The sequence below is a fragment of the Neovison vison genome, chromosome 7 (assembly GCF_020171115.1).
Source record: "Neovison vison isolate M4711 chromosome 7, ASM_NN_V1, whole genome shotgun sequence".
NCBI lineage: Eukaryota > Metazoa > Chordata > Mammalia > Carnivora > Mustelidae > Neogale > Neogale vison.
Genome location: NC_058097.1, coordinates 108820068 through 108846787, shown reverse-complemented (window position 1 = coordinate 108846787; position 26720 = coordinate 108820068). Strand labels below are relative to the sequence as shown.

The window sequence follows — 26720 nt, the reverse complement described above, 5'->3', positions numbered from 1 at the left end:
CATCCATGTCTTCACTCTCCCCGACACTGCCTTTCCTTGAAGTTGCTCCTCGTAAAGGCCACGGGAACATCCGCATGGACACATAGCCTAAAGCCCTCATTCTCTCTTGTCTGAAAACTTGCAGCAGCTCTTCTCTGCTTGCAACCTCTCACGCTTCCAAATGTATATGCCCCATCGCTTGCAGAATCACCACCTGAAAACCTGACATAGTCCTGGGTGGCCTGGCCTGCCTTCCTGATCTCTGCCCACGGCCTCCTGCCTTCTGGGCTGCAGACCATAAAGCAGTCCTTCAGCTTTACAGACCTAGTTTCCTTGACCTGGAGTAACCTGTCCACACCTCTGTACATGGCAGCTCTATCACTTTCTCGACGACACCTTTCCTGACCCCTCGCCCAAGGGTTACTGCTGCCTCCTGCTCAGAGCCTCCTCAGTGAGCCCCACCTGGCTGCCATCACTTCACTGTCCCTGCCTCTCTACCAGGTGTCTTCAGGGCAGATCCTGGGTTTTGTCCATCCTTGTATCTTCAGCCCCTGCCACAGTGCCTGGACTATATTGGAGAAACTCAGTAAATGGTGGGTGGAATTAACAGAGAGATATTTCTTTCCTAAATTCTTCCTGCAATAGGCACACTGTTTTTGTGAAGAAAATTGCATTTGGTCTTTGGTGGGCAGCTTTCTGTCCAGCTAGGACCCCTGTATTTCCTTGACCTCTCCAGAGTGGAAGCAACCAGAAGCATGGACACAGTGCTGAGAAGTGGCTAGACAGGCCAAAAAATTGGCTCTTATTTTGGACAGTTTCAACGTCTTTGAGAATCTAGTGAAAAACAGAACCTTTCCCCCTTTTATTATTTTTTTTCAAAGATTTTATTTATTTATTTGACAGAGAGAGATCACAAGTAGAGAGGCAGGCAGAGAGAGGGAAGCAGGCTCCCTGCTGAGCAGAGAGCCCGATGCGGGACTCGGATCCCAGGACCCTGAGATCATGACCTGAGCCAAAGGCAGCGGCTTAACCCACTGAGCCACCCAGGCGCCCCTTTCCCCCTTTTCTAACTTGGTTCCTAAAACTAGAGTACCTACCATTCCCTAGCGCCCCCAGATCCACCTCCCCCTGCCCACCCAGAGGCTTCCTACCCAATCCCACAGGTGGAAACCCCTCCCCCAGAGACACTGGGTATCTAACCAGAACTCAGAGGGCAGGTCTGCAGCCAGGTGCTCTTCCTGATGAGCCGCGCATGCGCATTCTAGAGCACTACTTGTGCCCACAAACGGGACCTCCAAGGAGGCGGTAGATGCTCGAAGAGATGGAGAAGTATCACCAAGGGGTGGGGGGAGGGGAACAAGAGGAAAGTTAAATGAACCTCAGTCACTAGAACAAGCTGAACGATTTAGCTCCTCTTCCAGGCAGCTGCATCTCTTCACTATCCAGTTAACAGCCAAAAGACATAAGGAAGGAGAAATGAGAACAGCCCAAGTGTTTATTACCGAAGAAACTGTTACACACACACTCAGGACCTCCACTCCCATCCTTGAGGATAACCGGGGAGGTCCTTGTGGTTGTAGGAGCCCTTCGGAGGGAAAGGCCTGCCTGGCTCACGCTGCCTTGGCTGGTTGTGAGGAAAAGGCCCTTGCAGGGACCAGTTACACAGCATCGCTGGACCTAAGGACCCTTAAAGACGGGACTGGGTACGAGGTGACAGGATTTTAGTCACCGTCTCAGCATGACTACGGGTAGCCTGATACTAGCCCCTCTACAAGAACACACAGGACCAGGGCATCCCCCTCAAGGAATCCAGACTCCTCAGGATCCCCCACCACATGTGGTCCGGCAGAAAAGGGAAGCCTTCAGAGTCTGCTGCATGACGCAGGCCAGCTCCAGAGTGCACCGCACCGCTCTTGGCACCACTCTTAAAGGCTTCCATCGGCAGGGGCTGCCCGCTCGGGGCACAGCCAGCAGCCCGGCACAAACCCCGGGGCCTGGGGTGGAAACGGTCAGGCTCCGCAGCCTTCACACCATCCCTTCTGGCTCCTCAACTACTCCCTGAAGCTTTTCCATGATGTCCCCTGAGGGGGTCTCAGGGGCTGGGGGGGGCTCTCCCGGGGCTTCTGACAGCACATAGTAGACAATCTCTTGCTCGCCTTGGGCGTTGGTCTGATTCACCACATGGATGACGGGGCTGGGAGTGTCCTGAGAGGCTGGGAGGCCTGTCCCCTGGCTGCTCCCACCCTCCCCCTCCTCTTCAGCCTCCTCCTGGGGTCCTGGCTCCCCAGGCACTGCTTGGAGAATGATGCCCTGCAGGCTGGTCTCATTCAGCGATGCTCCCAGGCCTGATCCCTCTTGCGGCTGCCGGAGCAGCTGCTGTGTCAGCTCCACACTCTCGTAGCGAACCAGCTGCAGCCGCATGTAGCCGTCTTCATGCTCCTTGTACCTGGTGAAGCAGGAGCACACAGGGCAGCGACCGCACACGCAGGGGGACGCTAAGCGGCAAGGTAAGGGACAGACATGAGAGCGTGGGACAGGTCCTGGGATTTTAAGCAACCAGAGTTGGAGACCAAAAAGATCTTTAGGGGAATATGTAGAAGACAAGACGAGAGGGAAAGAGCATTACTTACAATGGAAAATCATATGTAGAAACTTGAGAGGCAGGGAGAGAGGAAGAGAAGGTGGGATAAAGACATGATCTGTGTTGGAGGGTGGGGTGTGTCGCAGGAATTAGGAGACAGTCATGGAGCTAAGGAGCAGGACCCTTAGGCTCCAGTTGTGATTCTGGCTGCAGGGCTCCGGAACCACATTTAAAAATCAAAATAATCAGGGACGCCTGGGTGGCTTAGTTGGTTAAGCAGCTGCCTTCGGCTCAGGTCATGATCCCAGCGTCCTGGGATCGAGTCCCACATCGGGCTCCTTGCTCGGCGGGGAGCCTGCTTCTCCCTCTGCCTCTGCCTGCCTGCCATTCTGTCTGCCTGTGCTCGCTCTCTCCCCCTCTCTCTCTCTGATAAATAAATAAAATAAAATTTAAAAAAAAAAAAATCAAAATAATCATCTTTGCTCCACCACTTTATTCTCAGGGTTCCTCAAGCCTGAATGGAGATGGTGGATTATCATCAAATTCAAATAAGTTTTTTAAAGATTTTATTTATTTATTTGAGAGAGCATGCACAAGCAGAAAGAGGCCAAACGGTGAGGGGCAGAGGGAGAAGCAGCCCCCCACACTGGGCAGACAGCCCAATGCAGGCAGACCCCAGGACCCTGGCTGAGATCATGACCTGGGCTGAAGGCAGATGCTTAAGCGACTGAGCCACCCAGGCGTTCCAAATTTGAGGTTTTTAACTTGTGGAAAAGGTATGGGGAGGTGCAGGGGGTTGGGGGGCGGGAAGGCCTGTGAATCTAGAGGGCAGGATTGACCTACCGAAAACGGGGGTGCCCTGAGGGCCACTTGAACTGGTGCTTCTCACGAAGATGCACAGTGAGGTTGTTGCCCCTCGTGAAGCATTTGTCACACACATGACACTTGTACCTTGGCTCTGAGTCTCCCTGAGAGGGAGGGGAGGACAGTGAGGCCAACTCTCCACCCTGGGTTCCCCACACCTCTGCCTGCCCTCTCCCACCAAGAGCCCCACTCACTTCATGCACTTTTCGGTAATGGGACTTGATAGAGCAGAGGGATCTCGCACTGAAGCTGCAGTTCTCAAAATCACACCTGTAGGCTGGCTCTTTGCTGTGGGTATCCAGGTGCTTCCGCAGGTCAATCAGATTCTTGCAGCTGTGGGGAGAGGTCAGGCGGGGCTGGAGGGCACAGGGGATGCTGGACTGTAAGTTCTCGGACTTCTAGCCCCTTACCTGGTTCCCCTTACCTGTAGTCACAACAGTCACACTTGAAGGGCCGGTCCTCGCTGTGGCGAAAGCGCATGTGGTTTCGGAGGGAGGATGGCAGCGGACAGGTCATATCACACAGAGGGCACTTATAGTGATTCACTGAGAGGAGCAGAGAGGGGGGCCATGACCTGAAGCCTAGTGGGAACCTGGAGGGAGGGCCAGGCGCTTGGGGGCTCTGGCTACTCACCGTGGTTACGCATATGGTCCCGCAAGAGCCGCTCTGTGGCAAATCTCTTGGAGCAGTGAGAGCATTGGAAGCGCTGCTCTGGGGCGGAACAGGCAGAAGACAGGGTGGGCTGCAGAGGATGGTGGGGAGGCGCATGGAAGATAGCAAGCCCGGGAGAGGGGAACCACCCAAGAAAAGAGGGAGCTTAAGAACTAGGGATAGACACAGTACCACTGAAGGAGCATGGGGCCTTGGAGTCGAGAACTTGAATTAGAATCCCTGCTTGCCCCCTAACTAGCTGTGCAACCTCACATAAGTGATTTAACCTGAGATTGTCTCTTCATCTGCAAAAAGAGGGTGAGGGGTGCCTGACTGGCTCAGCTGGTTAAGCATTTGCCTTCGGCTCTGGTCATGATCCCAGAGTCCTGGGATGGAGTCCCGGGATGGAGTCCCACACCAGGCTCCCTGTTGAGCAGGGAGCCTGCTTCTCCCTTGGCCTATTGCTCCCCCTGCTTGTGCTCTTGGGCCCTCTCTCTCACAAATATACACATACATACAATACACACACACAATCTTCAAAAAAAAGAGGAGGTAAGAAGCACACCTCATGGGGCTGTGAGAATTCACTGGGAAAAGAGAGCACACGGTAAGCACTGAATAAAACATCTAATGATGGGACGCCTGGGTGGCTCAGTTGGTTGGACGACTGCCTTCGGCTCAGGGCGTGATCCTGGAGTCCCGGGATCGAGTCCCACATCAGGCTCCCAGCTCCATGGGGAGTCTGCTTCGCTCTCTGACCTTCTCCCCTCTCATGCTCTCTCTCACTGTCTCTCTCTCTCAAATAAATAAAATCTTTAAAAAAAAAAAAAAAAAAAAAACATCTAATGATTCTCAGGCAGCCAAGGCTGTGGCAGGTTACTGAGCCCTAAGACAGATGTAGCCAAGCTGCAGATGCCTTCAGTGGCCCCCTCTCCCAGGAATATACCCTTAATCCCCACCCCAAGCAGGACAGCCTGCACCCACTCCCCTTCTTCTCGGACTGCTTACGATCCAAAGAGGTCTGGCGACGGATGTGATCTAAGAACTTAGTGTTGTTGGCAAACATGCCCCCACAGGTGGGGCAGGCCACCACCTTTTCCTGGGTATGGCTGCGGAGGTGCTCTCGAAGCTTCCGGCAGTCCTTGAAGGTGCAGGTACAGCCTGGGAAGGAAAGCCCAGTCAGGCTCCAGCCATGGACCCCCAGAGCAGGCTCTGGTGCGGAGTCTCCAGACAGCAGCAACCCTTACCCCATGGGACTGGGCCCATGCCTAGCTACCCGAGGCCCTCAGCAATCCCAGGCGTTCTTTAAAGGACCTACCTTTCCAGCCACACAGCACCACATGATTGTCCTTGCCGATCGCCTGGTACTCACAGCACAGGCTGTGCGCTTCCACGTGCCGATAGAACCACTCAGGATTGTCGAAGGAACTCTGTGCCAGGAGCAACTTGGGGTGAGGATGGGTAGAGGGACTTTGACCCCTACGTGTCCAAGGGGGGCTCCTTGGCTGTCTCCCAAATTAGGTCGGCAGGGGCATGCCCCTCCCTATTTGAGCAAGGGAGCTACCCGGAAATGAGATGCTAGCAGGAACCTGGCATACATAGGGCATCCCTGACAGGGTCAAGGCATCGTGGGCTAAGACCCCCAACTTCCTTCCGCCCCATTCCCAGCACTGCCCGCTGACCTCACAGTGCTCCCACAGACACAGGAAGTGGTCAGGGATGTCGGGGATGATGTTGCGGCTCTGGAAGTCCAGGATGCAGGGGCTGAGGTTGGCCTGGCTCTGCAGGGCCTGCAGCCCCCACTGCTTCAGCTTGGTGTGGTAGCAGTGGAAGTAAACGTGGCGGATGAGGTCAGCTGAACTGTCCATAGAACAAAAGCCACACTCCTGCCACAAACAGGAGAATTCCTCCTCTGCAGAAAGATGTTTAGAAGGAAGAGTCTGATATTTTGCAAAGCTCAGTTCTCCTACCTATAGCACTTAGCAGCAAGAGAGGAGGCTGGATTCTGACCAAATTACCAGCAGTTCATTTCGCAAATACCAGCATTTTACTACCGCCAATCGTGCCCCAGGCACTGGGGATACAAAGAGTAGAGAGGGTCCCAGTCCTAGCCCTCACAACAGCTTTCAGTCATGGAGAAAAAACATTAATCAAGTAACACACGTATGCATATAAAACCCCAGCCAGTCCCAAGCTCTATGAGGGGGTGGTGCTCTGGGGTACTATAACATCATCAAGCAGAGGTCATCTGATATGGACAGGGATGACTTGGAAGTGTCCCTGTGTTGAGATGTGAAGGGTGAGTATCTGTAAACTAGAGGGAGAAGTGTGGCTGTTGAGGCAGAGGGAAGGGTGTATTCAAGGCCCGGTGCCCAAAACTCCCAGATGGCAGGGGTGGCTGGCAGGCGCTAGTGGCTCCGGATTTCTGCCTCAGCCTCCCAGCTCGGGACACCTCCCACTCCTTCCTTCAGACCAGTCCTTCCTTTCCCTATATTCTCCCCGAGGCCTGTCCTCTCTGGAAAAGCCATCGACTGTTGCAGTCCACTGTGTGGTTCTTAAGCAGCTCTCTCCAAGCACATTTTATTTTTCCAAAGATTTTATTTATTTATTTGACAGAGATCACAAATAGGCAGAGAGGCAGGCCGCGGGGGGTGGGGGGAAGGCAGGCTCCCCACTGAGCAGAGAGCCCGACGTGGGGCTCGATCCCAGGACCCTGAGATCATGACCTGAGCCGAAGGCAGAGGCTTTAACCCACTGAGCCACCCAGGCACCCCTCCAAGCACATTTTCAAGTCTTTACAGGGGTTTAGTTGTTTTAGAAATTAGGTACTTAAAAAAATATAAGGGGTGGGTGCCTGGGTGGCTCAGTTGCTTGAGCATCTGCCTTTGGCTCAGGTCATGATCCCAGGGTCCTAGATTGAGTCCTGCATGGCAGCTGGGGGTGAGGTCCTTACTCGGCGGGAGTCTGCTTCTCCCTCTGCCCCTCTCCCTTGCTAGTGTGTGCGTGCTCTCTTTCTCTCTCACTCACAAATAAATAAATAAAATATTTTAAAAATATCTGTATAAGGGGCACCTGAGTGGCTCAGCTGCTTGAGCATCCAACTCCTGATGTTGGGTCAAGTCTTGATCTCACAGTCGTGAGTTCAAGCCCCATGCTGGACATAGAGCCTACTTTATTATTTTTTTTTTTTTTTAAAGATTTTATTTATTCATTTGACAGAGAGAAATCACAAGTAGATGGAGAGGCAGGCAGAGAGAGAGAGGGAAGCAGGCTCCCTGCCGAGCAGAGAGCCCGATGCGGGACTCGATCCCAGAACCCTGAGATCATGACCTGAGCCGAAGGCAGCGGCTTAACCCACTGAGCCACCCAGGCGCCCCTAGAGCCTACTTTAAAACACACACACACACACACCCTAATTTCTCTTTCATACAGGGGCGCCTGGGTGGCTCAGTGGGTTCAGCCTCTGCCGTCAGCTCAGGTCATGGTCTCAGGGTCCTGAGATCGAGCCCCGCATCGGGCTCTCTGCTCAGTGGGGAGCCTGCTTCTTCCTCCCCCTCTGCCTGCCTCTCTGCCTGCCTGTGATCTCTCTCTCTGTTAAATAAACAAATAAAATCTTTAAAAAAGAATTTCTCTTTCATACATATATTATTTGACATCTAAAACTATTGCTTATAGTTCATAGTCACTAGACTTAAAACAGAATTTGAGGCAGGGGAAAGAGAGCTGCCTCTGTACTTTCTGCAGAACAGAGTTCTTTAAACTGTGTTGTGACCTATTAGTGACAGCAGAAATCAATTTAGAGGACTGCAAACCAATTTTTTTTTTTAATTTATTTGAGAGAGAAAGAGAGAGAATGAGAGCATGAGAAGGGAGAGATCAGAGGGAGAAGCAGACTTCCCGCCGCACAGGGAGCCCGATGTGAGACTCGATCCCAGGACTCCAGGATCATGACCTGAGCTGAAGGCAGCCGCTCAATGAACTGAGCCACCCAGGTGCCCCTACAAACCAATTTTTTTAAGGAGGCTCCAGGCTCCACATGGGGCTTGAAGTCATGACTCTGAGATCAAGAGTTGAGTGCTCCACCGACTGAGCCAGCCAAACGCCCCTCTGCATTTCTTTTTTTTAAATGAAAAAGAACAAGACAGAACACTTCAGAGAGCATTTAATAGAGGCAAGGATTATTTCAAGTATTTTTTAACTTTTGTGTATGGGGTTGGGATGTAAAATGTATTTCTAACTGGCAGCTGCAGTAAAGAAAAAACCAAGAAGCACTACCAGAGAATCAGACAAGCAGGCTGTTGACAGTATGTACAGTATGATCCTTTTTAAAAAATAAAATCCTCTTTATCTAGTGTACATATATGGGGCGCCTGGGTGGCTCAGTGGGTTAAAGCCTCTGCTTTTGGCTCAGGTCATGATCTCAGGATCCTGGAATCGAGCCCCCACATCGAGCTCTCTGCTCAGCGGGGAGCCTGCTTCTCCCTCTCTCCTCTGCCTACTTGTGATCTCTCTCTGTCAGATAAATAAATAAAATCTTTTTAAAAATGTACATATTTATGCACATACAAAAAAATGTACATATATACTGCCTTTTGATGGCGGGCTGGCAAATTCGTTCCATTTTCTATATGGTGTCTACCATGTTTTTTTTTTTTTTTTTTTTAAAGATTTCATTTATTTATTTGACAGAGAGATCATAAGTAGGCAGAGAGGCAGGCAGAGATTGAGAGAGAGAGAGAGAGGGAAGCAGGCTCCCCACCGAGCAGAGAGCCCGATGCAGGACTCGATCCCAGGACCCTGAGATCATGACCTGAGCCGAAGGTAGCGGCTTAACCTACTGAGCCACCCAGGCGCCCTCTACCATGTTTTTATAAGCAAAAACAGCACCATTAGGAAAAGTCAGATTTCCCACCTTCCTTGAGCTCTTTCCCCTTCCTGTCCTGCTCCCTTACCAAGTGGATCCTCCTCCTCCTCTTCCTCCTCCCCGGAGCCGTGCAGGTGCTGCTGCAGGTGCTGAGTGACATGCTCGCAGAACTCCTCCATGGCTGAGCACACAAAGGAGCAGGACCCCCACTCGCACTGGAGCCCCAGGTTCTCCTTTCGGGGAACTTTCGCCGGAGGCGGCATGGCCTTCACCCTAGAACAGGAAGAGATCCACAGCTACAAGGATTCCACCAAGTGCTGCTGGGGGCAAACGGGTGCACAGCCTGCCAAGAACCGGCAGGCGTTTCTCCCATGACCCTTGAGGAACAGCTACTGCGGCTCGGTTCCTCGAGCCCCTGGAAGCTGCCTGGTGTGCCTGTGAAGAGAAAACACACGCTAACATCACGGAGCGGGTGCCAGGCACTGAACTAAGAACTTCAACAGCCGATTTCTCATGAAGCTTCAGAGCGACGGGCCAAGAAGGAATTCATTATTCCAAAAGAATGCAAAACACTGTGCACAAGTTCAAAGAGATGGCTTTGGACAAGGAACAGACTTCAAACCCACATTCCTGTGTCCACCACCTATTAGCTGTGTGATGGTGGCCAAGTAACTTCACCCTTCGAATCCTGAACACCCTCAGCTTCGAAATGGGGATAACAAAACCCTTTGTTTTTAATTTCACACTTACTATATAGGTCAAGTACCATACTAAGTACATTACATGATGTCACTGAATTGCCAACACCACCCAATGAGGGAATTACTATTTTTAACTTCACTTACAGGTAAGAACTTCAGGTTCAGAGAGGTTAACTGGTTTGCTCAAGGTCACACACTAGTGGGGCGGTAGAGTCAGGTCAGGCTGAGTGCAAAGTCCATATTCTTTCTAACCCACACAGCTTGCAGATGAGCCCCAAAGCTCTTTATCTCTTACTGCATCCATCCTAAGTCCCTGCCAGAATTTTAAACCACCATTCAATCTGCCTTTGCCTAACCTACCCAGCAGATACTGACCACCCCCCTAAGATCGTTAGAACTAAAACGTCCAGGTGACCCTGAACAACAGACATGTGAACTGGGCAGATCCACTTACACGCAGAGTTCTGCAACACTTTTTGAAAACACTGGTAAACTTTTCTGGAGGTATGCAACAATTTGAAAAAATTCCCAGATGAACTGTGTAGTCTAGAAGTAAGTAAAGAATTAAGAAAAAGTTAGGTATGTCATAAATACATAAATACTAGTCTATTTTAGAAAACTAATTAGGGAAAAAAAAGAAAACTAATTGGGGGTGACTGGGTGACTCAGTCATTAAGTGTCTGTCTTTGGCTTGGGTCATGACCCCAGAGTCCCAGGATCGAGCCCCACATCAGGGTCCATGCTTGCTGGGAACCCTGCTTCTCCCTCTCCCACTCCCCCTGCTTGTGTTCCCTCTCTTGCTGTGTCTCTGCCAAGTAAATAAAATCTTAAAAAAAAAAAAAAAAAAAAAAGAATACGAATAAGATATAACACGAATACATAAACACTAATCTATTTTAGAATTCAAGTCTGTTTTATTATTTACTATTTATTATTTAATACCATAAAATATACCCAAATCTATTATAAAAAATTAAAATTTATTGTTCACCTGGCTGGCTCAGTCAGTGGAGCATGTAATTCTTGATCTTGAGGTCACGAGTTCAAGCCCCACACTGGGCGCGTATTACTTTAAAAATTTTAAAAAGTTAAGAACTTAACTTTTTAAAATTTTTAAAGTAATACGCGCCCAGTTTATCAAAGCTTACACACACACTTATATACAATACATTATCTTTTCTACTGTTAGTAATATGTGCAACATCTGCAGTGTTTTGTTTCATGTAAGACAATACTGATGTAGGTTCTGACAGACTCACCTTATAAAGAGACCACAGAAAACTAACAGTTTCGATAAATACAGTCTAGTACTATAAACGTATGTTCTCTTCCTTATGATTTTCTTAATAACAGGAGGAAAAGTAGGGAAAGACTTCCTAAGTCAGACATAACATCCTAAACCTCCTCTATCTCCTGCCTACAGGATCAAGTCCACTTAGAACTGCACGCAAGGCTCTTCTCCAACTGGCCTCAACTTACTTCTCCAGAAACTGAGAAAGGACACTACCATGACTGAGCATGAGTGAGGGCCTACCATGAGTCAGCCCCTTCATTTTTTTTTTTTTTAATGAAAATTTTATTTATTTATTTATTTGACAGAAAGAGAGAGAGATCACAAGCAGGCAGAGAGGCAGGCAGAGAGAGAGGGGGATGCAGGGCTTGATCCCAGGACTCTGGAGATTATGACTTGAGCCGAAGGCAGAGGCTCAACCCACTGAGCTACCCAGATGCCCCTTAAACTTCATTTCATTTGATGTAAAAGCATTCTGACTCTAACCCAAAGATCATATTCTTCCTCGTCGACACCATGCTGCTGCTCTGGCTTCCTCTCCTGTCCGTTCATTCCTCTCCCTCTTTGATCCAACCATATTTGTCCCTAAACACATTACATACTACTGAAACTCTGTGCCTGAGAAACTTCCACTTACCCTCAAGCCCACTGTCCCTTCCTTGGTGAGTCCTTTCCAATTTATCCTGGTACAGCTGGAGAATCCAGCTGCTGTCTCTGCAGCACTGTGTACAGCTTCATTACAGTGCTGTTACAACGGAATGGAACATCTGTCTCCCCCAGACTAGAGGCTTCTCAGAGCAGGGACCTCACCCCTTCCCTTCCCTTTCCCAGCATTAGCCCAGAGTTCTGTACTCTTCAGACAATGTCAGGATCTGACCATATTCCAGGAAGCCTTTCTAAATTACTTGCCCTCGGATTACTCCTGCCTTTCGGTTCTATGGCTGCCATAGCTAACGCCAGAAAATCTCAACCCGATTTGTATGCTGCCCATGGTCATTTGATGTGTTCTATTCTCATTCACACAATTGGGACAATATTAGCTGCTTTGGAGCAGGAACCATACCACGCCCATCTGTGTCCAGCACAGTGCTGAGCACAGACGCTGTAAACATATACCTGTTGTCCGACTGGGTAAGGCCCAGCAGGTGGGCTATCTAGGCATCTAGATATCTAGAATGACTTGAAAATTAGGCAAAGTTCCCTGAATCCCTTTCGCTGTCCCCCAGTGTTCTTTACTTTCTCTCCTTGTGCCCTGCTTGTCTCTATCCTGGGGAGCTGTGGGACAGTAACTATCTGGACACCATTCCTCCTTCTGTAGGCAAGGAATCCAGTGAGGCACCCTATATACTGGAGAGGGCACTGGACCAACTGTCAGAAAGCCTAGGTTCAAGTTTCCTGTCTCAATTATTTTACTCTGTCTCAAAAAATATAACATTAAGTATCTACAGTACGCAAAGCACTGTTCTAAGTGTCCTGCATGTATAAAAACTCATTAATAGGGGCGCCTGGGTGGCTCAGTGGGTTAAAGCCTCTCCCTTCAGCTCAGGTCATGATCCCAGGGTCCTGCGCAGAGCCTGCTTCCTCCTCTCTCTGTCTCTGCCTGCCTCTCTGCCTACTTGTCTGTCAAATAAATAAATAAAATCTTTTAAAAAAATTAAAATTAAAAACAAAAACTCATTAATACAACATCCCACCTACCAAGGTATTATTCTTCCACTCCACAAATGAGGTAATGGGTCCTGACAGGTTAAGTCATTTACCCAAGGCTACAAAGCTAGTGATGGAGACAGAATTCAAAGCCAGGGAGTTTGGCTCCGTTTTCCTCCGACACCCGCCATTTTATCTCTCCTTGTATGATTCCTTCCTCCCCATAGACCACAATTGTATCCGTATACACAATACCCCAAACGTGTTTTATTAAGTAGTTATTCTGCCAGCTTGCCCCAATAAACTGTGAGCTCCTAGAAAGCCTGGCCTGTGCCCCATTCAGTTCTAATTTCAGGACCAGCAGCACACCCTCATACAAGCTCTTTTAATGTTTAAGTGAACCTATAACTTATTACTTTGCTTTTTTGATAAATAACCTAACTTCCTTGAACCTGTTTTTGTTTTTAATGTAAAATCACAACTAGCGATAGACTGAACTAACTAATATCACAACTAATACTAATATCACATCTAGTGATAGACCGAACAAACCTGGTTAGAAACCAACAACATTTACTAGCTGTCACCTTCTGCAAGTTACTTAAACCTCAGTTTCCCATAAAGCAGGGGAATCATTAAGCCTGTCCCACTGAACTGACTTATGGACTAAACTAAATAATGCATTATTAAACATCCCGCCAGAACTCAACAAGTGTTAGCTGTTTGTATCCTTGCTTCTGATGGTGAGATGATCTAAGCACAATTCTACAAAAAGGTCAACAAAAGGACCACCGGAGAAATCCCTAATACTCTTCATCTGGAATCACAGTAAAAAGAAATCAGGAAACACTTACGGGTATATATTTTAACGCAAGGCACCGACAGAAAACCCTGAACAATATTCAAGAAAAGGAGAGACCTACGTCCTGAACATCCTAAGGACTCACAATCTGGCCGAAGAGATGACTCTGACATATGAAGACAAGCGCCAAAACAAAGCGGCGATGGGGGAAGCCAGGACAGAAAGAAATCCCAGTGCAGAAGCGAAGCAGGTAAGACTTGCCCTAAGCAGCAGGGCCCGGGCCCCTGAAACACTGGTGGAATTCGGAGAAAAGGAGACAGTCCCGGCTGGTAAAACCTCTCCCTCGCAGCCTCGCAGGCTTCCCGGAGTCCTTCTCCCACTAAGGCATGGCGGTAACCATGTCTCAGAAGCAGTGAAGCCCCAGACGAAGGAGCTGGGAGATACAAGTCAGGGTTAGGGGTCCGGGGCACTGCAGGCGCCGGGCAGACCGACGTGGCCGAGCTGCCAGAAAAAGCCTCGCGGAGGTGACTAAAGAAGAGCCTGGCCCCGGGAGCCTGCTCAGAGAGCACCCCGAAGCTGCCCCGGGAAACCCGCACCCAGCTTACCGACCCTCCACAGCCGGCTCTCTCCAGCTCTTCCCACCTCGGACCATCTCCGGAAGGGCGCTTGAGCGACGGCCAGCGAGAGCCAATCGCCGCTCACAAATCCCTCTAGCAGCCAATGGCCGCTGCGACTGACGGAAACCGTGCGCGACCAAAATACGGAAGGGGTGGGAGTGAGGACCGGCAGGCGGCGGGGAAGGTAGCTTTGCTTGCGCGGGGTCCAGACGCCGCGCGGACTGGGATCCCAAGGTCCCGAATTCGCCCAACTGCGCAGACTCCGCGCTGGCATCCACTGGGCCTGCGCGGGGCTCGAGCTCATCGCCGAGCGCGGCCTCTCCTTCCTCGCTTGCCGTACTGCATTAGCTGCGGGCGAGCGCAGAGAAGAGGAGCGGGAGGCGGTGGCAGCTGCGTGCAGGGCTGCGTGCACGGAGCTGTCAGCCCCTCTCGACCCAAACTGAAGTTCTACCTCTACCCTCACCCTCTTACTCTGATTTCTTAAATATCGGTATTCCAGTGCCATCTTTTCCCTCCACCACGTCTCCTCTTCCGAGACTCCGTGAACAGCCGCGTTATCTATCCATTCCTTCAAACCAGAAACCCAGCAGTCCTCCCTGATTCTTCCCTCATCCGTTACCTACCATCCTACGCCCAAGTCCTGTGAATTTTAACTTCTTAAACACGGGAGCTCTCAAATTCACCCCCCACCCACCCTTCGCCGTCCCCTCGCTAGTCTATTAACGACGCCCAGCCCCAAGTCTACACTACCTGGTTCCATCGCGTACACTCTCCCTTCCCTACAAGACCTTCCCCACGAAGAAATTCTGATTAAACCACGACCCTGCTTTCAACACTTCAAGGCCTTCTGTGGCCCGGAGGCAAAAACCCCAAACCAAACTGAGGCTTTCTAGACCCTTCGATATCTGAGTCCTGCATACTGCAACCGTGTCTTTTGTCCTGGTCCTCACTTTCTGCTCTCCAGCCCAGTTTCTTGCGGTTTCTCGACCACACCTAGCCGCCTTTTACCTTTCCTGCCTTTACTTGCTGTTTCCTCTGCCTGATGCCATCTTCCCCCTTCTCCCCCTCTGACATACATCTGATTGACTCCTAATCATTCTTCTGGTCTCAGTGAAGATGCTTCTTTTCCCAAGTCTTCCAGTAGGGGAGGGCAGAGGTTGTATGTGCTCTTCACCCACGTGACTCCATCACTTAGCCTAGCAGCTCAAACATTAAGGGTTCGAGACATATTCGTTAAATAATGTACCTTAGTAAAGTTCATTGGGGTTGAGATTTATTTTGTTACATTTTTCTGTATTTTTCTAACCTAAAAATAAGCCTGTATGATTCATATAATCAGAAAACACATTAAATGTTCAATATAAATGAAAGACACGGTTAAAAATGACAAAGTCAGAGTAAAATCAGAAATTTGTGCATGAAGTTTGTTACTAACAGTGGACTATGGCGTTGTCCCTATTTTAAAATTGGGTTTTTTAAAAAATATAATTCTGAAGTAATAAAAATATAGTTTATCAACTTCATTCCTTCAAAAGCAGTTATAGAAATACACAAAATGCCAACCTTCTTTTAATTCAGATTTACACCACTGAAGATGGTTTTTAGCTTTAATTTAGCAATTTCATGAAGAAAAATTCATTCACAGAGCTATGTAGATTCAAAACAATTTTTACAGAGCAAAAATCTCAGGGTAGCTCTGGGATCCACACATGACTCCAGAATTTTAGACCACATCTTGCTGTCTAGCATTATTTACTTCCATCTCAATCTGCTTCTCTTGAAAACAAGCTACAATTTTGGTTGGAAAACTCAGGCATATCCTGAGATTTGTTCTTCATTCTCGGTAAATAAGCTACTTCTTAGATCAAGGGAAACAGATTGATAAATCTGAGTTTTCTTGACCTAGAGTTGAGCATTTTACTATATCTAAATTACCCAAACATCCATACTCTGCCACTCTTACTAAATATCCTATATTCAGGGGGCACCTGGGTGGCTCAGTGGTTTAATCCTCGGCCTTCGGTCGGGTCATGATCTCAGGGTCTTGGGATGGAGCCCTGCATCGGGCTCTCTGCTCAGCGTGGAGCCTGCTTTCCCCTCCCTCTCTGCCTGCGTCTCTGCCTACTTGTGATCTTTCTCTCTGTCAAATAAATAAATAAAATCTTTAAAAAAAAATACTATATTCGGGGGGCAAGGTGGTTAAGTGTCTGCACTGGACTCAGAGCAAGTTCTAGGACTGAGCCCCCTCTCAGGCTCCCTGGTCAACTGGGAGTCTGCTTCTCCCTCTGCCCCTCACTCAGCTAGTGCACTCTCTCTCTCTCAAATAAATAAATAAATAATAAAAATCCTATATTTGGTGACTAGTATGGATGGGACATGGGAAAAATTGACAGTTCCATGCTGCCTACCCAAAGGCATGTGCCCTAAACCCCCTGTGATATAAGTCAGTTAGAATGGTGAGGCTGGAGGTGACCTGAATGATTATCAGGTCACTCTTCATTTTAGGGATGAGGAAGTGGAGGTCCAGAAAGGAGAAGTGGTCTGTCCAAGGTCACTTGGTGTTGTCTGTGGTACACTCAGGATTTCTTTCCCCCGTCCAGGGCTCTGTCTGACATCCTGCAGCAGCTTACCTGGTTCAAATCCTGGGTAAGGTCCCACAGAACGGGAACCAGGAGTGTAGAATTTGCTAGCAGCCAGAACTCCCTGAAGCTTGGCCATATTTAGGAATGAAAGACTTTTCAGTATGATGAAACCTTTATAAGACTTCCCCCTCCCAATCTGTCTCTTGTGAGGCAACAGTTAGCACTTATTCAGCATTGACCATATGCCAGCAGAATAGTAAGTACTTCATGCATTTACTTCTCAGCCACAACCAAGTCATAGCTACTATCACAGTTCCCATTTTACAGATGAAAAAACTGAGGCACTCTGTGGTAATGTAACTTGCCCGAGGTCACACGAGTAATTAGAAGAGCTGAGACTCAAATCTAGGCCATCTAGATCCAGAATCCATGCTTAGGATCCTATCATATCCTGGAAGGAGCAGCCTATTCAAGAAAGGGAAATGAAGATGCCTGTACGAGTTGATTGACTTTTTTCTCTGATTGATGTTTTTTGCCATGACTTCACCCCTCAAAGACTCATTCTCCCATCGTCTCTCCACGTGTCCCTTCTTCCCTGCATGAACTTCTTAACAGACCCAACATGTGTGTCATCTACCCCACCACACTATCTGGGCCCCCCGTCCCTGATCTTCCCACCCTACCAACGCCACAGCCTTGCTGCTCACTGACCTTTCAAAGGATAACCACTTTATAAACTCCAATTTGACTTTAATTTAATAAATTAAATTCCAAGCCATCACACAGCAATGGACATCATCATCTCCCAACACACAGAGGTGTAGCCCTGCTCTTGTGCCATTATCATCACAGTCTTTAATGAAGCCCCTGAAGCCATTTCTCTGGGGAAGGCTTCCACCCAGCTCCTGGCTCCCTCCTTCCAACAGAGCCACTGCTCACGGAGAAGGCATCAAGTACAAAAACAGTAATAAAGGGGAGGGAGGGATGAGGAGCAGAAGGGGAGGCAGGGAGGTGGGGAGTACCTGCCCCCCTTCCGGGGCACCGGCCCGGCTTTCTGTGAGCTGCCAATGTCCCCAGAGGCAGACACTGGTGCTGGTCGGAGTAGGGACCTGAGGGAGACATGGGAGTCCTGTCCCAAAGGGAATTAACTGCCTACCCTCTTGGGACAGGAAAAGAAGGGTCACCTGGGAGAAATGCCCTCTCTGATCTGTTCGCTGAGGGTCCTGGACCACACATATAAATAGAAAAGAGAATAAATAGGGGAGGAAGGACCAGCTGAGGAGCTGAGCACCCTGGGGCTCCTCTGAGGGGCCAATGTCAACAGCAGGCAACCAGTTCTGAGGAATGCCCACATGCGCAGGGACGGAGCCCTCCTCTCACTCCCAGCCACCCACTCCCTCTTCGGCGTCCTCAGCAACGGGTACCCGCCTGTCTCATGCTTCCCGTTGCAAGTACCCTTCCAACTGGCCCCACAGCCCAGGGTGCACAGGGCTTCCTGGAACCCAGAGGGCTTCCCTGGCTCCGGCTGTTGGGAATCCAGGAAGGGGAATGGAAGAGGATGTGGGGGGTGGGCTGAGAGGACTCCTGCCCTCTCCTAGCTCAGGAGGTGAGAAGGGCCCTCAGAGCTGGGGGCTGGGATTGCCGTTGGCCTTGGGTTTGGATTTGAAGGAAAAGCGCTTGATAAGGCGGCGAGAAAAGCTGCCGGCCTTCTTTCGGACACTGGGTGTGGCCGTGGTGTTGGAGAGGTCGTCGTGTGATTGGCTCAGACCAGCTTCCTTCTGGCGAGGCCTCCGGCGGAAGATAAGCTTCGTGCCACTGCGCAGGAAACTCACTGTGGGGGAAGACGGGAGGCTGAGGCAGAAGGAGGGGCACAGCTCGCATGGGGTGAGGTAGGGGGCAGAGAAAGGACCAAGCGCGCAGGGGTTGAAGATACAGAAGCAGTTCCTCTGTCTAAAAGCCAGGCTTCCTTACAAAAGAAAGTAGAGACAAAATATGCCTTCTATCTTTCCTAAGGAGAAAAATGGAGGTGCTTATGGGATTCAAGTGTGCACTCCTGGCTACTGCCGCTGAGCACCAGACTGACAGCTGGGCCTCTACTATGGGAAGACAAAGGCTGAGCAGAGGGTACTCCTAAAAGCCCATAAAGCCATAGAAGGACAAGGTAGGCACTGACTCGGCAACCAAATTCCAGGATGTAAGCAGGAAGCGGGGCAGCTGGAAAACCTCAGGGAAGTAAATTCATAACCAACATAATAAGAAAAGTGCTTACACAGCGGGCTTTGGACTTAGGAATCTCATTATCCCAAGAAGTGATGAAGGCTTAAGTCACAGTTAAATACATTTGTGGTTGACAGACTCATTGGCAGAGGGATAAAAATGTGGGGGGCAAGCCCCTCATCCTTAGAAGTGAGAAAAGCACCACGCCAATCCCTGGGCCAGCCATGTGGCTGCTAGAAGGACATTCCTAGAGTTGATCCCGGGGTAGGATTCCTTATACTCATAAGGAAGAGAGTACAGAATGGAAGGCAGGGGGAGGAAAAAAAGAAAACCATAGGAGGGGCACCTGAGTGGCTCAGTGGGTTAAGCTGCTACCTTCGGCTCAGGTCATGATCTCAGGGTCCTGGGATCGAGTCCCACATCAGGCTCTCTGCTCAGCAGGAGGCCTGTTTCCCTTCTTCTCTCTGCCTGCCTCTCTGCCTACTTATGATCTCTCTCTGTCAAATAAATAAATAAAATCTTAAAAAAAAAAAAAAAAGAAAGAAAGAAAACCATAGTAAAGAACATATGTGCTTAGACCCAAGAAGAAAAGTGTAGGTAAAGGGAACGACTCCGGCATCCCTTGCTGTTACTGGCTCCTGTCAGACCCAGGCCAGGAGCCTAGGCAGTTAGTTTTCCTTCTCTACTCTGGCTTGGCTGAAACAGGCTGGGAACTCTGGGGATCCCTTAGTGGAGGAAGGAGAAGGCAAAACTGGGTTGAGAATCCCATTCCCCTAAGTGTCCAGTAGGACCCAGGTCCTAATACTGGGCATAAAAGAAAGGGAGGGGGTGCTGCCAATGTCTCCCCACCTTTGTGATCCTTGAGGCTGCGGGTCTCCAGCGCACCGGTAGACCCTGTTTCCGACTCAACGTCATCCACAGATGGCCTCTCAGAAATGTCCGAACGTGTTGTCTCATCTGCTTCCTGGACGCTGGTGGGGCTGGAGAGGGCATCGAGGGGTCCTGGGGACGTGGCTGGTGGGTCTGAGGGCGGGGAGGAGGGACCCCCACTGGTTCCTGCGTCCTCCTGCATGGAGGCGTCCAGGGATGCCGCATAGCCCAGAGATAGTGCCAACTCGTCCTGAGCAATGGGCACCTGGCAGGAGCGACATGTTTTAATGGGCAGGAGTGACCCATCAGGGCTTTCTCCCTATCCCAGCTCCTCTCCTCAGAGCCATGTTACCTTGGAAACGCCAGAGATGATAAGAGTGCTACGCTTGGTGGGTGTCTTTTTGGCTGCCCGCCCGCTGGGCTCAGTGAGCTGACGAATCGCTGTCTCTGCGACAGGGTCCAAGCCGTTGGAAAGGTGGCTCTCCCCTGCTGGTGGGGTACAGAGGCTGGATAACCTGACTGCTCCCTGGCTCCTGGGTCCCACACAAAATGGCTTCTTGACTCTGGGGCCCCCGTGCCCACTGACACTCACTCCTCCCGGTCCCCCACTCACGGCTGCTGCTGTGGGAGGTGCTGCTGGGGCCGCTGCTCTCACTCAGCACAGTTGTCGTCTTCTCAGTCACCTCCACCTTGGACGGGGAGCGGGAGGGGGAGTCTGGTGGGTGGGGGAGGGTCAGTGAGCTGGGAGGTGCCTTAAAGTGGCCCCCACCCCCTACTGTATTGAGATGCAGGCTTTGGCTGACTCAGAGGGCAGGGGTGACTAAGGGACAGTTAATCACACGGGTGATTAATAAGATGCCAGGGGGGCAAAAAGACACCACGGGAACCAATGGGAGTGCGAGGAAGGGTCGTGGAGCCCACCCAGGGCGTGGGGAAATGCCATGAAGATGCCTGGGGGCAGAGGGAGCCCCTTGGGGCCCCCAGAGATGGGAAGAATGTCATGGAGGGCCCCCAGGAGTGAGACAAGTATCACAGAGGTCACTGGGTTAGTTTGCAGATCCCAAAGGTGCTAGAAGGTTGAAGGTGGAGGGAGGGACAACTAGGTGCCTGGGTCTGGGGAAAGGGCTGGCAGGAGACCTGTGAAAAGACAGCAGGGAATGGGGGAGACAGAAGGGCAAGGGTCCTGCAGGAGGGCCCGGCAGACCCAGGATCCCAGGATGGTTGGTGGGAGAGGAACAGTGGGGAAAAGGAAGGATGTAAGGGGAGGTCTGAGAGACAAAGATGATGAGGAAGTTGTGGCTGGAAAACAGGAGGAGCTGGAATTAGGGCTTCCCTTGCCCTTCCCTGCCCCACACAGGTCTGCAGCCATGGGGACCCTGGCTCGAACTGGGCTCCCTTCTCTTTACCTAGTTTCCCTTCTACACGGGGCCGGGACTGGACGGTGGTGACTGTGGTCACAATGGTGCCATCAGGCATGATGGTCCGGTCTAGCTCGATCTTCTTGGTGGGTGTGATGCTGGGGCGTGGAGTGGAGGGAGTTGGAGTGCCCAGGTTCCGGGGGGAGCCCTCCTCATACTGAAGCTGCCCAGAAGGGGAAGAGCAAAGAGGCGGAACTCAAAGACTGCCCTTGCCCAGTCCCCGGTGTCCTCCCGTCAACCCCCCTGGGCTCAGCTTCTCACCTCTACTGCCATGGTGGCCGCGGGTCCCAGGGCTTTTCCCGGTCCAGGGGTGAGTGGGCAGACCTGTCTTCGGGACAGAGGTCTGGAAGGGGGGCCCACAGACAGTGTGATCTGGCCCAAGATTTCAGCTGGGGAAAGGGACAGCACTGTGAGCTGGGCCCATGACCAGGCCCCACTTAGCACCCAGCAGAGGGGCTCCTCCCTGCCCCTTACTCACAGTCTCCGCAGCTGCCGCTCTTCAGCACTTTGAGGCTCAGCTCCCGGCTCTGGGGGCCCAAATCCCTGTGGCCAAGGGGAAATGAGGCAGGGAGGGTGACGATTAGCAAACCAAACCCACCCTCGAACTGATCACAGGCCAGAGGCAAAGAGGGATGTACATAAACCAGCAGGAACAAGGGCTCCAATTGGATTAACTGCTGCTCTCCAAAAATATTCTCTCTTCCAGGGGCACCTGGCCAGCTGAGTTGTGGAAGAGCACGTGACTCCTGATGTCAGGGTCATGAGATGGAGCCCAACATTGGGTGGAGAGATCACTTAAATCAATGAAATTTTTTAAAAAATGGAAAAACAAACACCCTCTCTTACCAAGGGAATAGGACAGGGTTCTGCGCAGTACGCTGGGCATGGATCCTCCCTGGTCTTGCCCTCCCTGTCTCTCTCTCTCTATGTCAAACCACCCCCTTCCCTTCGCTCAGGCTGTTTCCTCTGCCAAAAACACTTTTCTGTCACACTCTGTTGAAATCCTATTCTTGCTGTAAGGTGTGGTTTAAATGCCACCTCCTCCACGAAGCCTACTCTGATCTTTATTAGCCCCCTGTGGGAATTAATCTCCCCCACTTAAGCATGCCCAGGGCAAATCTTGACCAGAGCCCTTATCCCATCTTCTTTAGGTACATCTGTCTCTGCCTGGAGCCGGCAATCAACTTGGTCATGTTCATATCCCCAGGACCTAGGCCAGGGCCTGGCATACAATCGGGGCTCACACAAAAGTATACTGACAGCAGAGCTGATTCATGCCAGAGCTATGCTGGAAGGGTTTGATCCTCAGTCTGCCCATGAGAGCAGGGGTGGGGGTGGAGGAGTCACTCCTTACAGGGCCAGGTCCTCGGTCCACTCCACCTCAGGACCAGCGCTCACGGGCTTGGTCCACTTCTGTTGCACTGGGTTGTCGAGCTCAGCTACACAGCACAGTTCCCCAGTGCCTGGGAGGAACCAGAAATTAGATGATGCTCAGATCAAAGACAGGAAGCCACTGAGGAATAATGAAGCCACACCCTTGGCAGAAGGGCAGGGAACACCTGCACCCATAGCCTTGGCAGTCCCCCAGCTGCTTCTGGCTCTTACCTTCCAACTCACTTCCCAGGTGAGATGCTCGAAGCTGCCGTAGGAATAACCGTGTAGGTCTGGAGATGGCAGGCTGTGCCTGGGGCACCATGGGTGGCTTCTCACTGGGCACCTAAGGGCAGAAGGAGGTAAAAAGAACAGGAATCCCAACAGAGCACACTGAGGACATTCTGCTTACAAACGATTTGCTTTGAGGACCTACTTACCGGGCCTCCAGGTACAGAGCAAGCCCTGAGGTTGACCATCATGGCCGGCTGGGTGCTGACGATGGCGTCCTCAATCAATTCTTCAATCGTGGAGAGCTCCACCTGCTCCTCGCCTCTCTGCATGGTGAAGAGAACAAAGAGATGGGGCCCCCAGTTCTGCATAGCCTCCCTGCTCTGCCTCTTCCGCTCCAGCCTGCCCCCTTACCTCCCTGGCCTGCAGCTTGGGAAGCACCGTCAGGCTGAGGTCTGGGCGATCAGTAAAGGCCCAGGACACAAGCAGCCCCTCGTCAGGGATTTCCTCCAGGCTGACTTCCAACTGCCGGGGATGGACAAAAGGGGTCGGTTGACTTGCCTCATGCCTCCAACTGACTCTCTACTCCCCAGGACCCTCCCTTCCCTCATTCTGTCCCAGAGAGGAACCCAAATGCAAGGCTGAGGCCTTGAACCACCCCCTGCCCAACTCGGTTTCCCACATCCCCCTCCACCTGTGTTGGTGGCAGTGTCAGAGTGACGTGGTAGGTCTCCATGGAGACGGCAGCGGGGGACTGCTGGGTCACAGAGACTGGGAACATCACCTCCTCAGCAGAGAGCTGGCAATGCAGCACCTGAGACCAGCATGGCACGGAGGCAACGAGGGTCAGGTGTGATGAGAGGATGGGGGCTCAACCCTGCTTCGCTCTGCCCTATAAAGAGCCCACCCCACCTGCTTTTCCTTGGGACTTCACTTCTTTGGGGTGACAAGCCCATAAAAGAATTAAATAAAACCCAAAGACTCCCTGTCCAGAAAAACGCAGATACATACACATGTGCCCCATTATGCATGTAATTTGAATGCAGCTCTCAGACCTCCCAAACCCAATCCTTGGATGCCAAAGGCATTTAGAGACTCCGAGTCAGGAGCCCTCAGACTAAAAGGAACTCTTGGGATCAGCCCCCCTCAGGCCCTGTGGAAGGCAGTGCCCCGCAAACCCTTACCATGGTGCGGTCCGATTGGTCTACGCAGGTCACATGACTAATGCTGGCTCTGGGTGGGACCTGGGGCACCTCCTCAAAGGCGATTTGGATGGAACTCTGAGGGAGTAATGTGGACAGAGGCTCAGGTCTCTGGAGCTGCCCCCCACAGGGCTGGCCTGCTCAGTTATTGGCTGGGCCCTGGCACTGCGGAGGCTGCAGGCTGGCTGCTGGCCCCTCCTTGGCTCAGGGCTTTAGGACAGGAAGTGTTCCCCTAGAACCACACCCCTCTGGGGCCTGCAGTTACTAGAGAGAGCCGTGGAGCTAGACCACCTCAAAGATCAAATCACCTTGAGCAGAAGACCCTAGATTTCTCCTGGAATTATCAGGAGCCTCCCTCTTCTCCCCTCACCTTCTTCTTCATCCTCCAACCTACCCCCAAAGAAAGGTGTGCATAGAAAAAAATAGTAATAAAGGTTTTGGTTGGTACATACATATAACTGGGGAGAGAAGGACACGGCTGAGCTAAGGGTAAAGGAAGCAAGGCCACTTGAATCAAGACAAGAGTTGAAGAAACGAGGCTAAGGCTTCTTCCAGATAAATAGGATGCGGAGACTCAAGGGTATGACCCTATCCATATTGTTGGGGTTGAAGACTAGCTCAGCATGGCCTTGGGGAACTTTCCCAGAGGGACTGGGAAGAAAAGCAAGCTCAGAGGGCTCAAGGGTCCGGGACCGAGCTAATTCCTCAAGGCAAACAGCAGGGCGGTATTAGGCAGCAGAAAGCTGCTTAGCTTAGGTCTTGAAAGAGCTTCCTAATTCTTAAACAGCGATGGAAACAGCCTACTGAAGCACCATCCAGATCGGAGATGGGAAGAAGAATTGAGGAGGGGGCACAAACTGAGCTGGCTGCCCTTCCTCAGGTCTTGGGATGGGAGGAAACAAATTCACGGGACTCATGAGCCTGGCAAATCAGAGAATACCAACTTCTCTGTTCCTGTTGCTGGCTTGTTTGAAGGCCAGGCCCAGGGAGATGGGGAGATGGATGCTTGGAACCCCAATCTCCCCACCCCCTGCAAGGGAGGCCAATGTCCAGCTGAGTCAGCTGTCCCGAGGAGCCACTCCTGACCTAGGGACAAGGTACAGGAAAAACTGGGTGGAGGGATGAGTTCAAGATGTGGACTAACAGAAGCCGTCTGGCTTTCTGCTGGCTAGCTGGACAGAGGAGACTGGGCAACTTCTTGTGTGGCCACGTTTGCTTCCAGGCATCTGGGGAGCTAGCAAAGCCCTAGTGGGAGCTTTAGAGAGATCACTGCACCAGGATGGGAGAGGGCCCCATGACAGGGAGGCCTCTACCTCCCACCCTACCTCAGTCTTATGACCACGCTTCCTGCCCTACTTCCTGGGAGACCAGATGCCCATGGTGCAATGGGAGGAAGTAGGTTGGGCTGGTTTGTGACTGACCCTCAAGGGGCAGCTCCAGGCTCATCCACTGAGAAGGGCACAGATCTGCTCTCCACCTTAACACCTCTTCCTCAATATATATACTGCAGGTCAGCAAAAAGGAGGATGTGCTAGTCTGTATCAGTAAAATTACTAAAGGCTTGGTGGGGTTGGTAATTCAGGCTCCTTGGGGATCTATCTGCCTGGTCAAACCAGGGATTAGGGGCATGAAATGTTAACTGGGTGTGGTGGCATGAGGACCAGGCAAATTCCTTCCGCAGGTGCACCTGTTTCCCTGCTATCCCTGTTCCTCCAACACAGCCAGCACCCAGGCTACACGGAAGTGCCTTCAGGCCCAGGGATTAGCGTTGCTATGAGAACAGCAACTTGTGCTGGGGTTTAGAGCCAGAGAGTACCTCCACCACAGAATAGAGAATATGGGACATGGCTAGATTTCCACAACCTCCAGCCTCACCTGCACCCTTTTCTCTAATCCCAGAGGGGAAGAGAAGCCATAGGGTTCTCCAGCTGATCCCCACCCCCATCTGGCCCTCCAGGCACAAGCAGACCCTCCCTCCCTCCCTTGGAAGGAAAGGCTGAGTGAGGGGAACACTCAGGTGCTCCTTTCCAACTCACCCCGTCCCTGCAGGCCTGCTCGTTCAGCGCTCGCACCCAAGCCCGCTGCCAGTTCTCTCGGAAAGACTTGAAGGCGAAGAGCGACGCGAGGAGGCCCCGGACGCCTGGCTCCTCGGGGGCGCCGGCCCGAGTCGGCCGCAGCCGCAGCAGCGAGCGCCACACGCCCAGCTCCCGCAGGGAGCCCGCGGGCTCCGCAGCTAAGGCGGGTCCTGGGCCCCGGCCCCCACGGGCCCGCGCCAGCCACAAGCCCCGGGCATACTGTAGCAGCCAGCCAAACACCGTGAGCAGCGAGGCGGCGAAAAGGATCAGCAGGGCCGCCCAGCCCACGTCCTGCTGCCACCAGCCCGGATCCATGCTCCGCGCGGGCTCCGATCCGGGCCCCGGCTCGGGCTCAGCCGCTGCCCCGGGGGAGCATGGCCCGGGCTGGCCGCGGGGCGGGGGCGGGCTCCCCCGGGGCTGGGCGCGCGCGGGCTCGGGGGCTCTGCGGCGCTGGGTGTCCGGAACTAGCGGGTGCCACACACAGATCGATGAGAGGAGTCCTGGGGGGTCGCGACGTCGGGGTCCCTCTTTGCGCGGGCCGGTTCCCTCCTTGGTTGGTCCGACAGTCCGACCTGGGTTAGTCTCCGGCCAGCGCCCGACTCCTCCCACGGCGCGGGCCCTCCCGGACCCGGGCGGGGACTCGTCTGCAGAGACGTGGGGGATCGAGGACCGGCACCGGCTCCGGAAGGGCTGCGTGCGCAAAGCTGACACTGACAACACGGCCGGCACCCCGCCCCCGCCCCCGCCCTTAAAGGAG

The 26720-nt window shown here is 51.8% G+C and overlaps 2 protein-coding genes across 4 annotated transcripts; both read right to left on the bottom strand.

Moving 5' to 3' along the window:
• Positions 1-1442: 1442 nt before the first annotated feature.
• On the bottom strand, positions 1443-14040 carry LOC122912359 (histone H4 transcription factor). 2 transcript variants are annotated; one of them, XM_044258013.1, is made up of 11 exons: positions 13986-14021; positions 10095-10186; positions 9028-9212; positions 5758-5987; positions 5394-5505; positions 5084-5236; positions 4058-4135; positions 3849-3969; positions 3619-3757; positions 3404-3528; positions 1443-2425 (listed from the first exon to the last, which is right to left on the bottom strand). In XM_044258013.1, the coding sequence occupies exons 3-11, from the start codon at positions 9200-9202 to the stop codon at positions 2005-2007; spliced, it is 1554 nt and encodes a 517-aa protein (XP_044113948.1). In that variant the 5' UTR covers positions 9203-9212; positions 10095-10186; positions 13986-14021; the 3' UTR covers positions 1443-2004. The 2 variants fall into 2 exon arrangements, with proteins under 2 accessions (XP_044113948.1, XP_044113947.1); XM_044258012.1 differs by lacking the exon at positions 10095-10186 and having other exon boundaries at positions 13986-14040.
• Positions 14041-17312: 3272 nt separating this feature from the next.
• Positions 17313-26328, bottom strand: C2CD2L (C2CD2 like). 2 transcript variants are annotated; one of them, XM_044258010.1, is made up of 14 exons: positions 25925-26328; positions 23871-23966; positions 23381-23500; positions 23101-23211; positions 22896-23012; positions 22690-22801; positions 22439-22547; positions 21563-21627; positions 21346-21473; positions 21073-21247; positions 20280-20381; positions 20019-20155; positions 19646-19931; positions 17313-18410 (listed from the first exon to the last, which is right to left on the bottom strand). In XM_044258010.1, exons 1-14 carry the CDS (start codon positions 26276-26278, stop codon positions 18199-18201), a joined length of 2124 nt encoding a protein of 707 aa, XP_044113945.1. In that variant the 5' UTR covers positions 26279-26328; the 3' UTR covers positions 17313-18198. The 2 variants fall into 2 exon arrangements, with proteins under 2 accessions (XP_044113945.1, XP_044113946.1); XM_044258011.1 differs by having other exon boundaries at positions 20019-20152.
• Between the last annotated feature and the right edge of the window lie 392 nt (positions 26329-26720).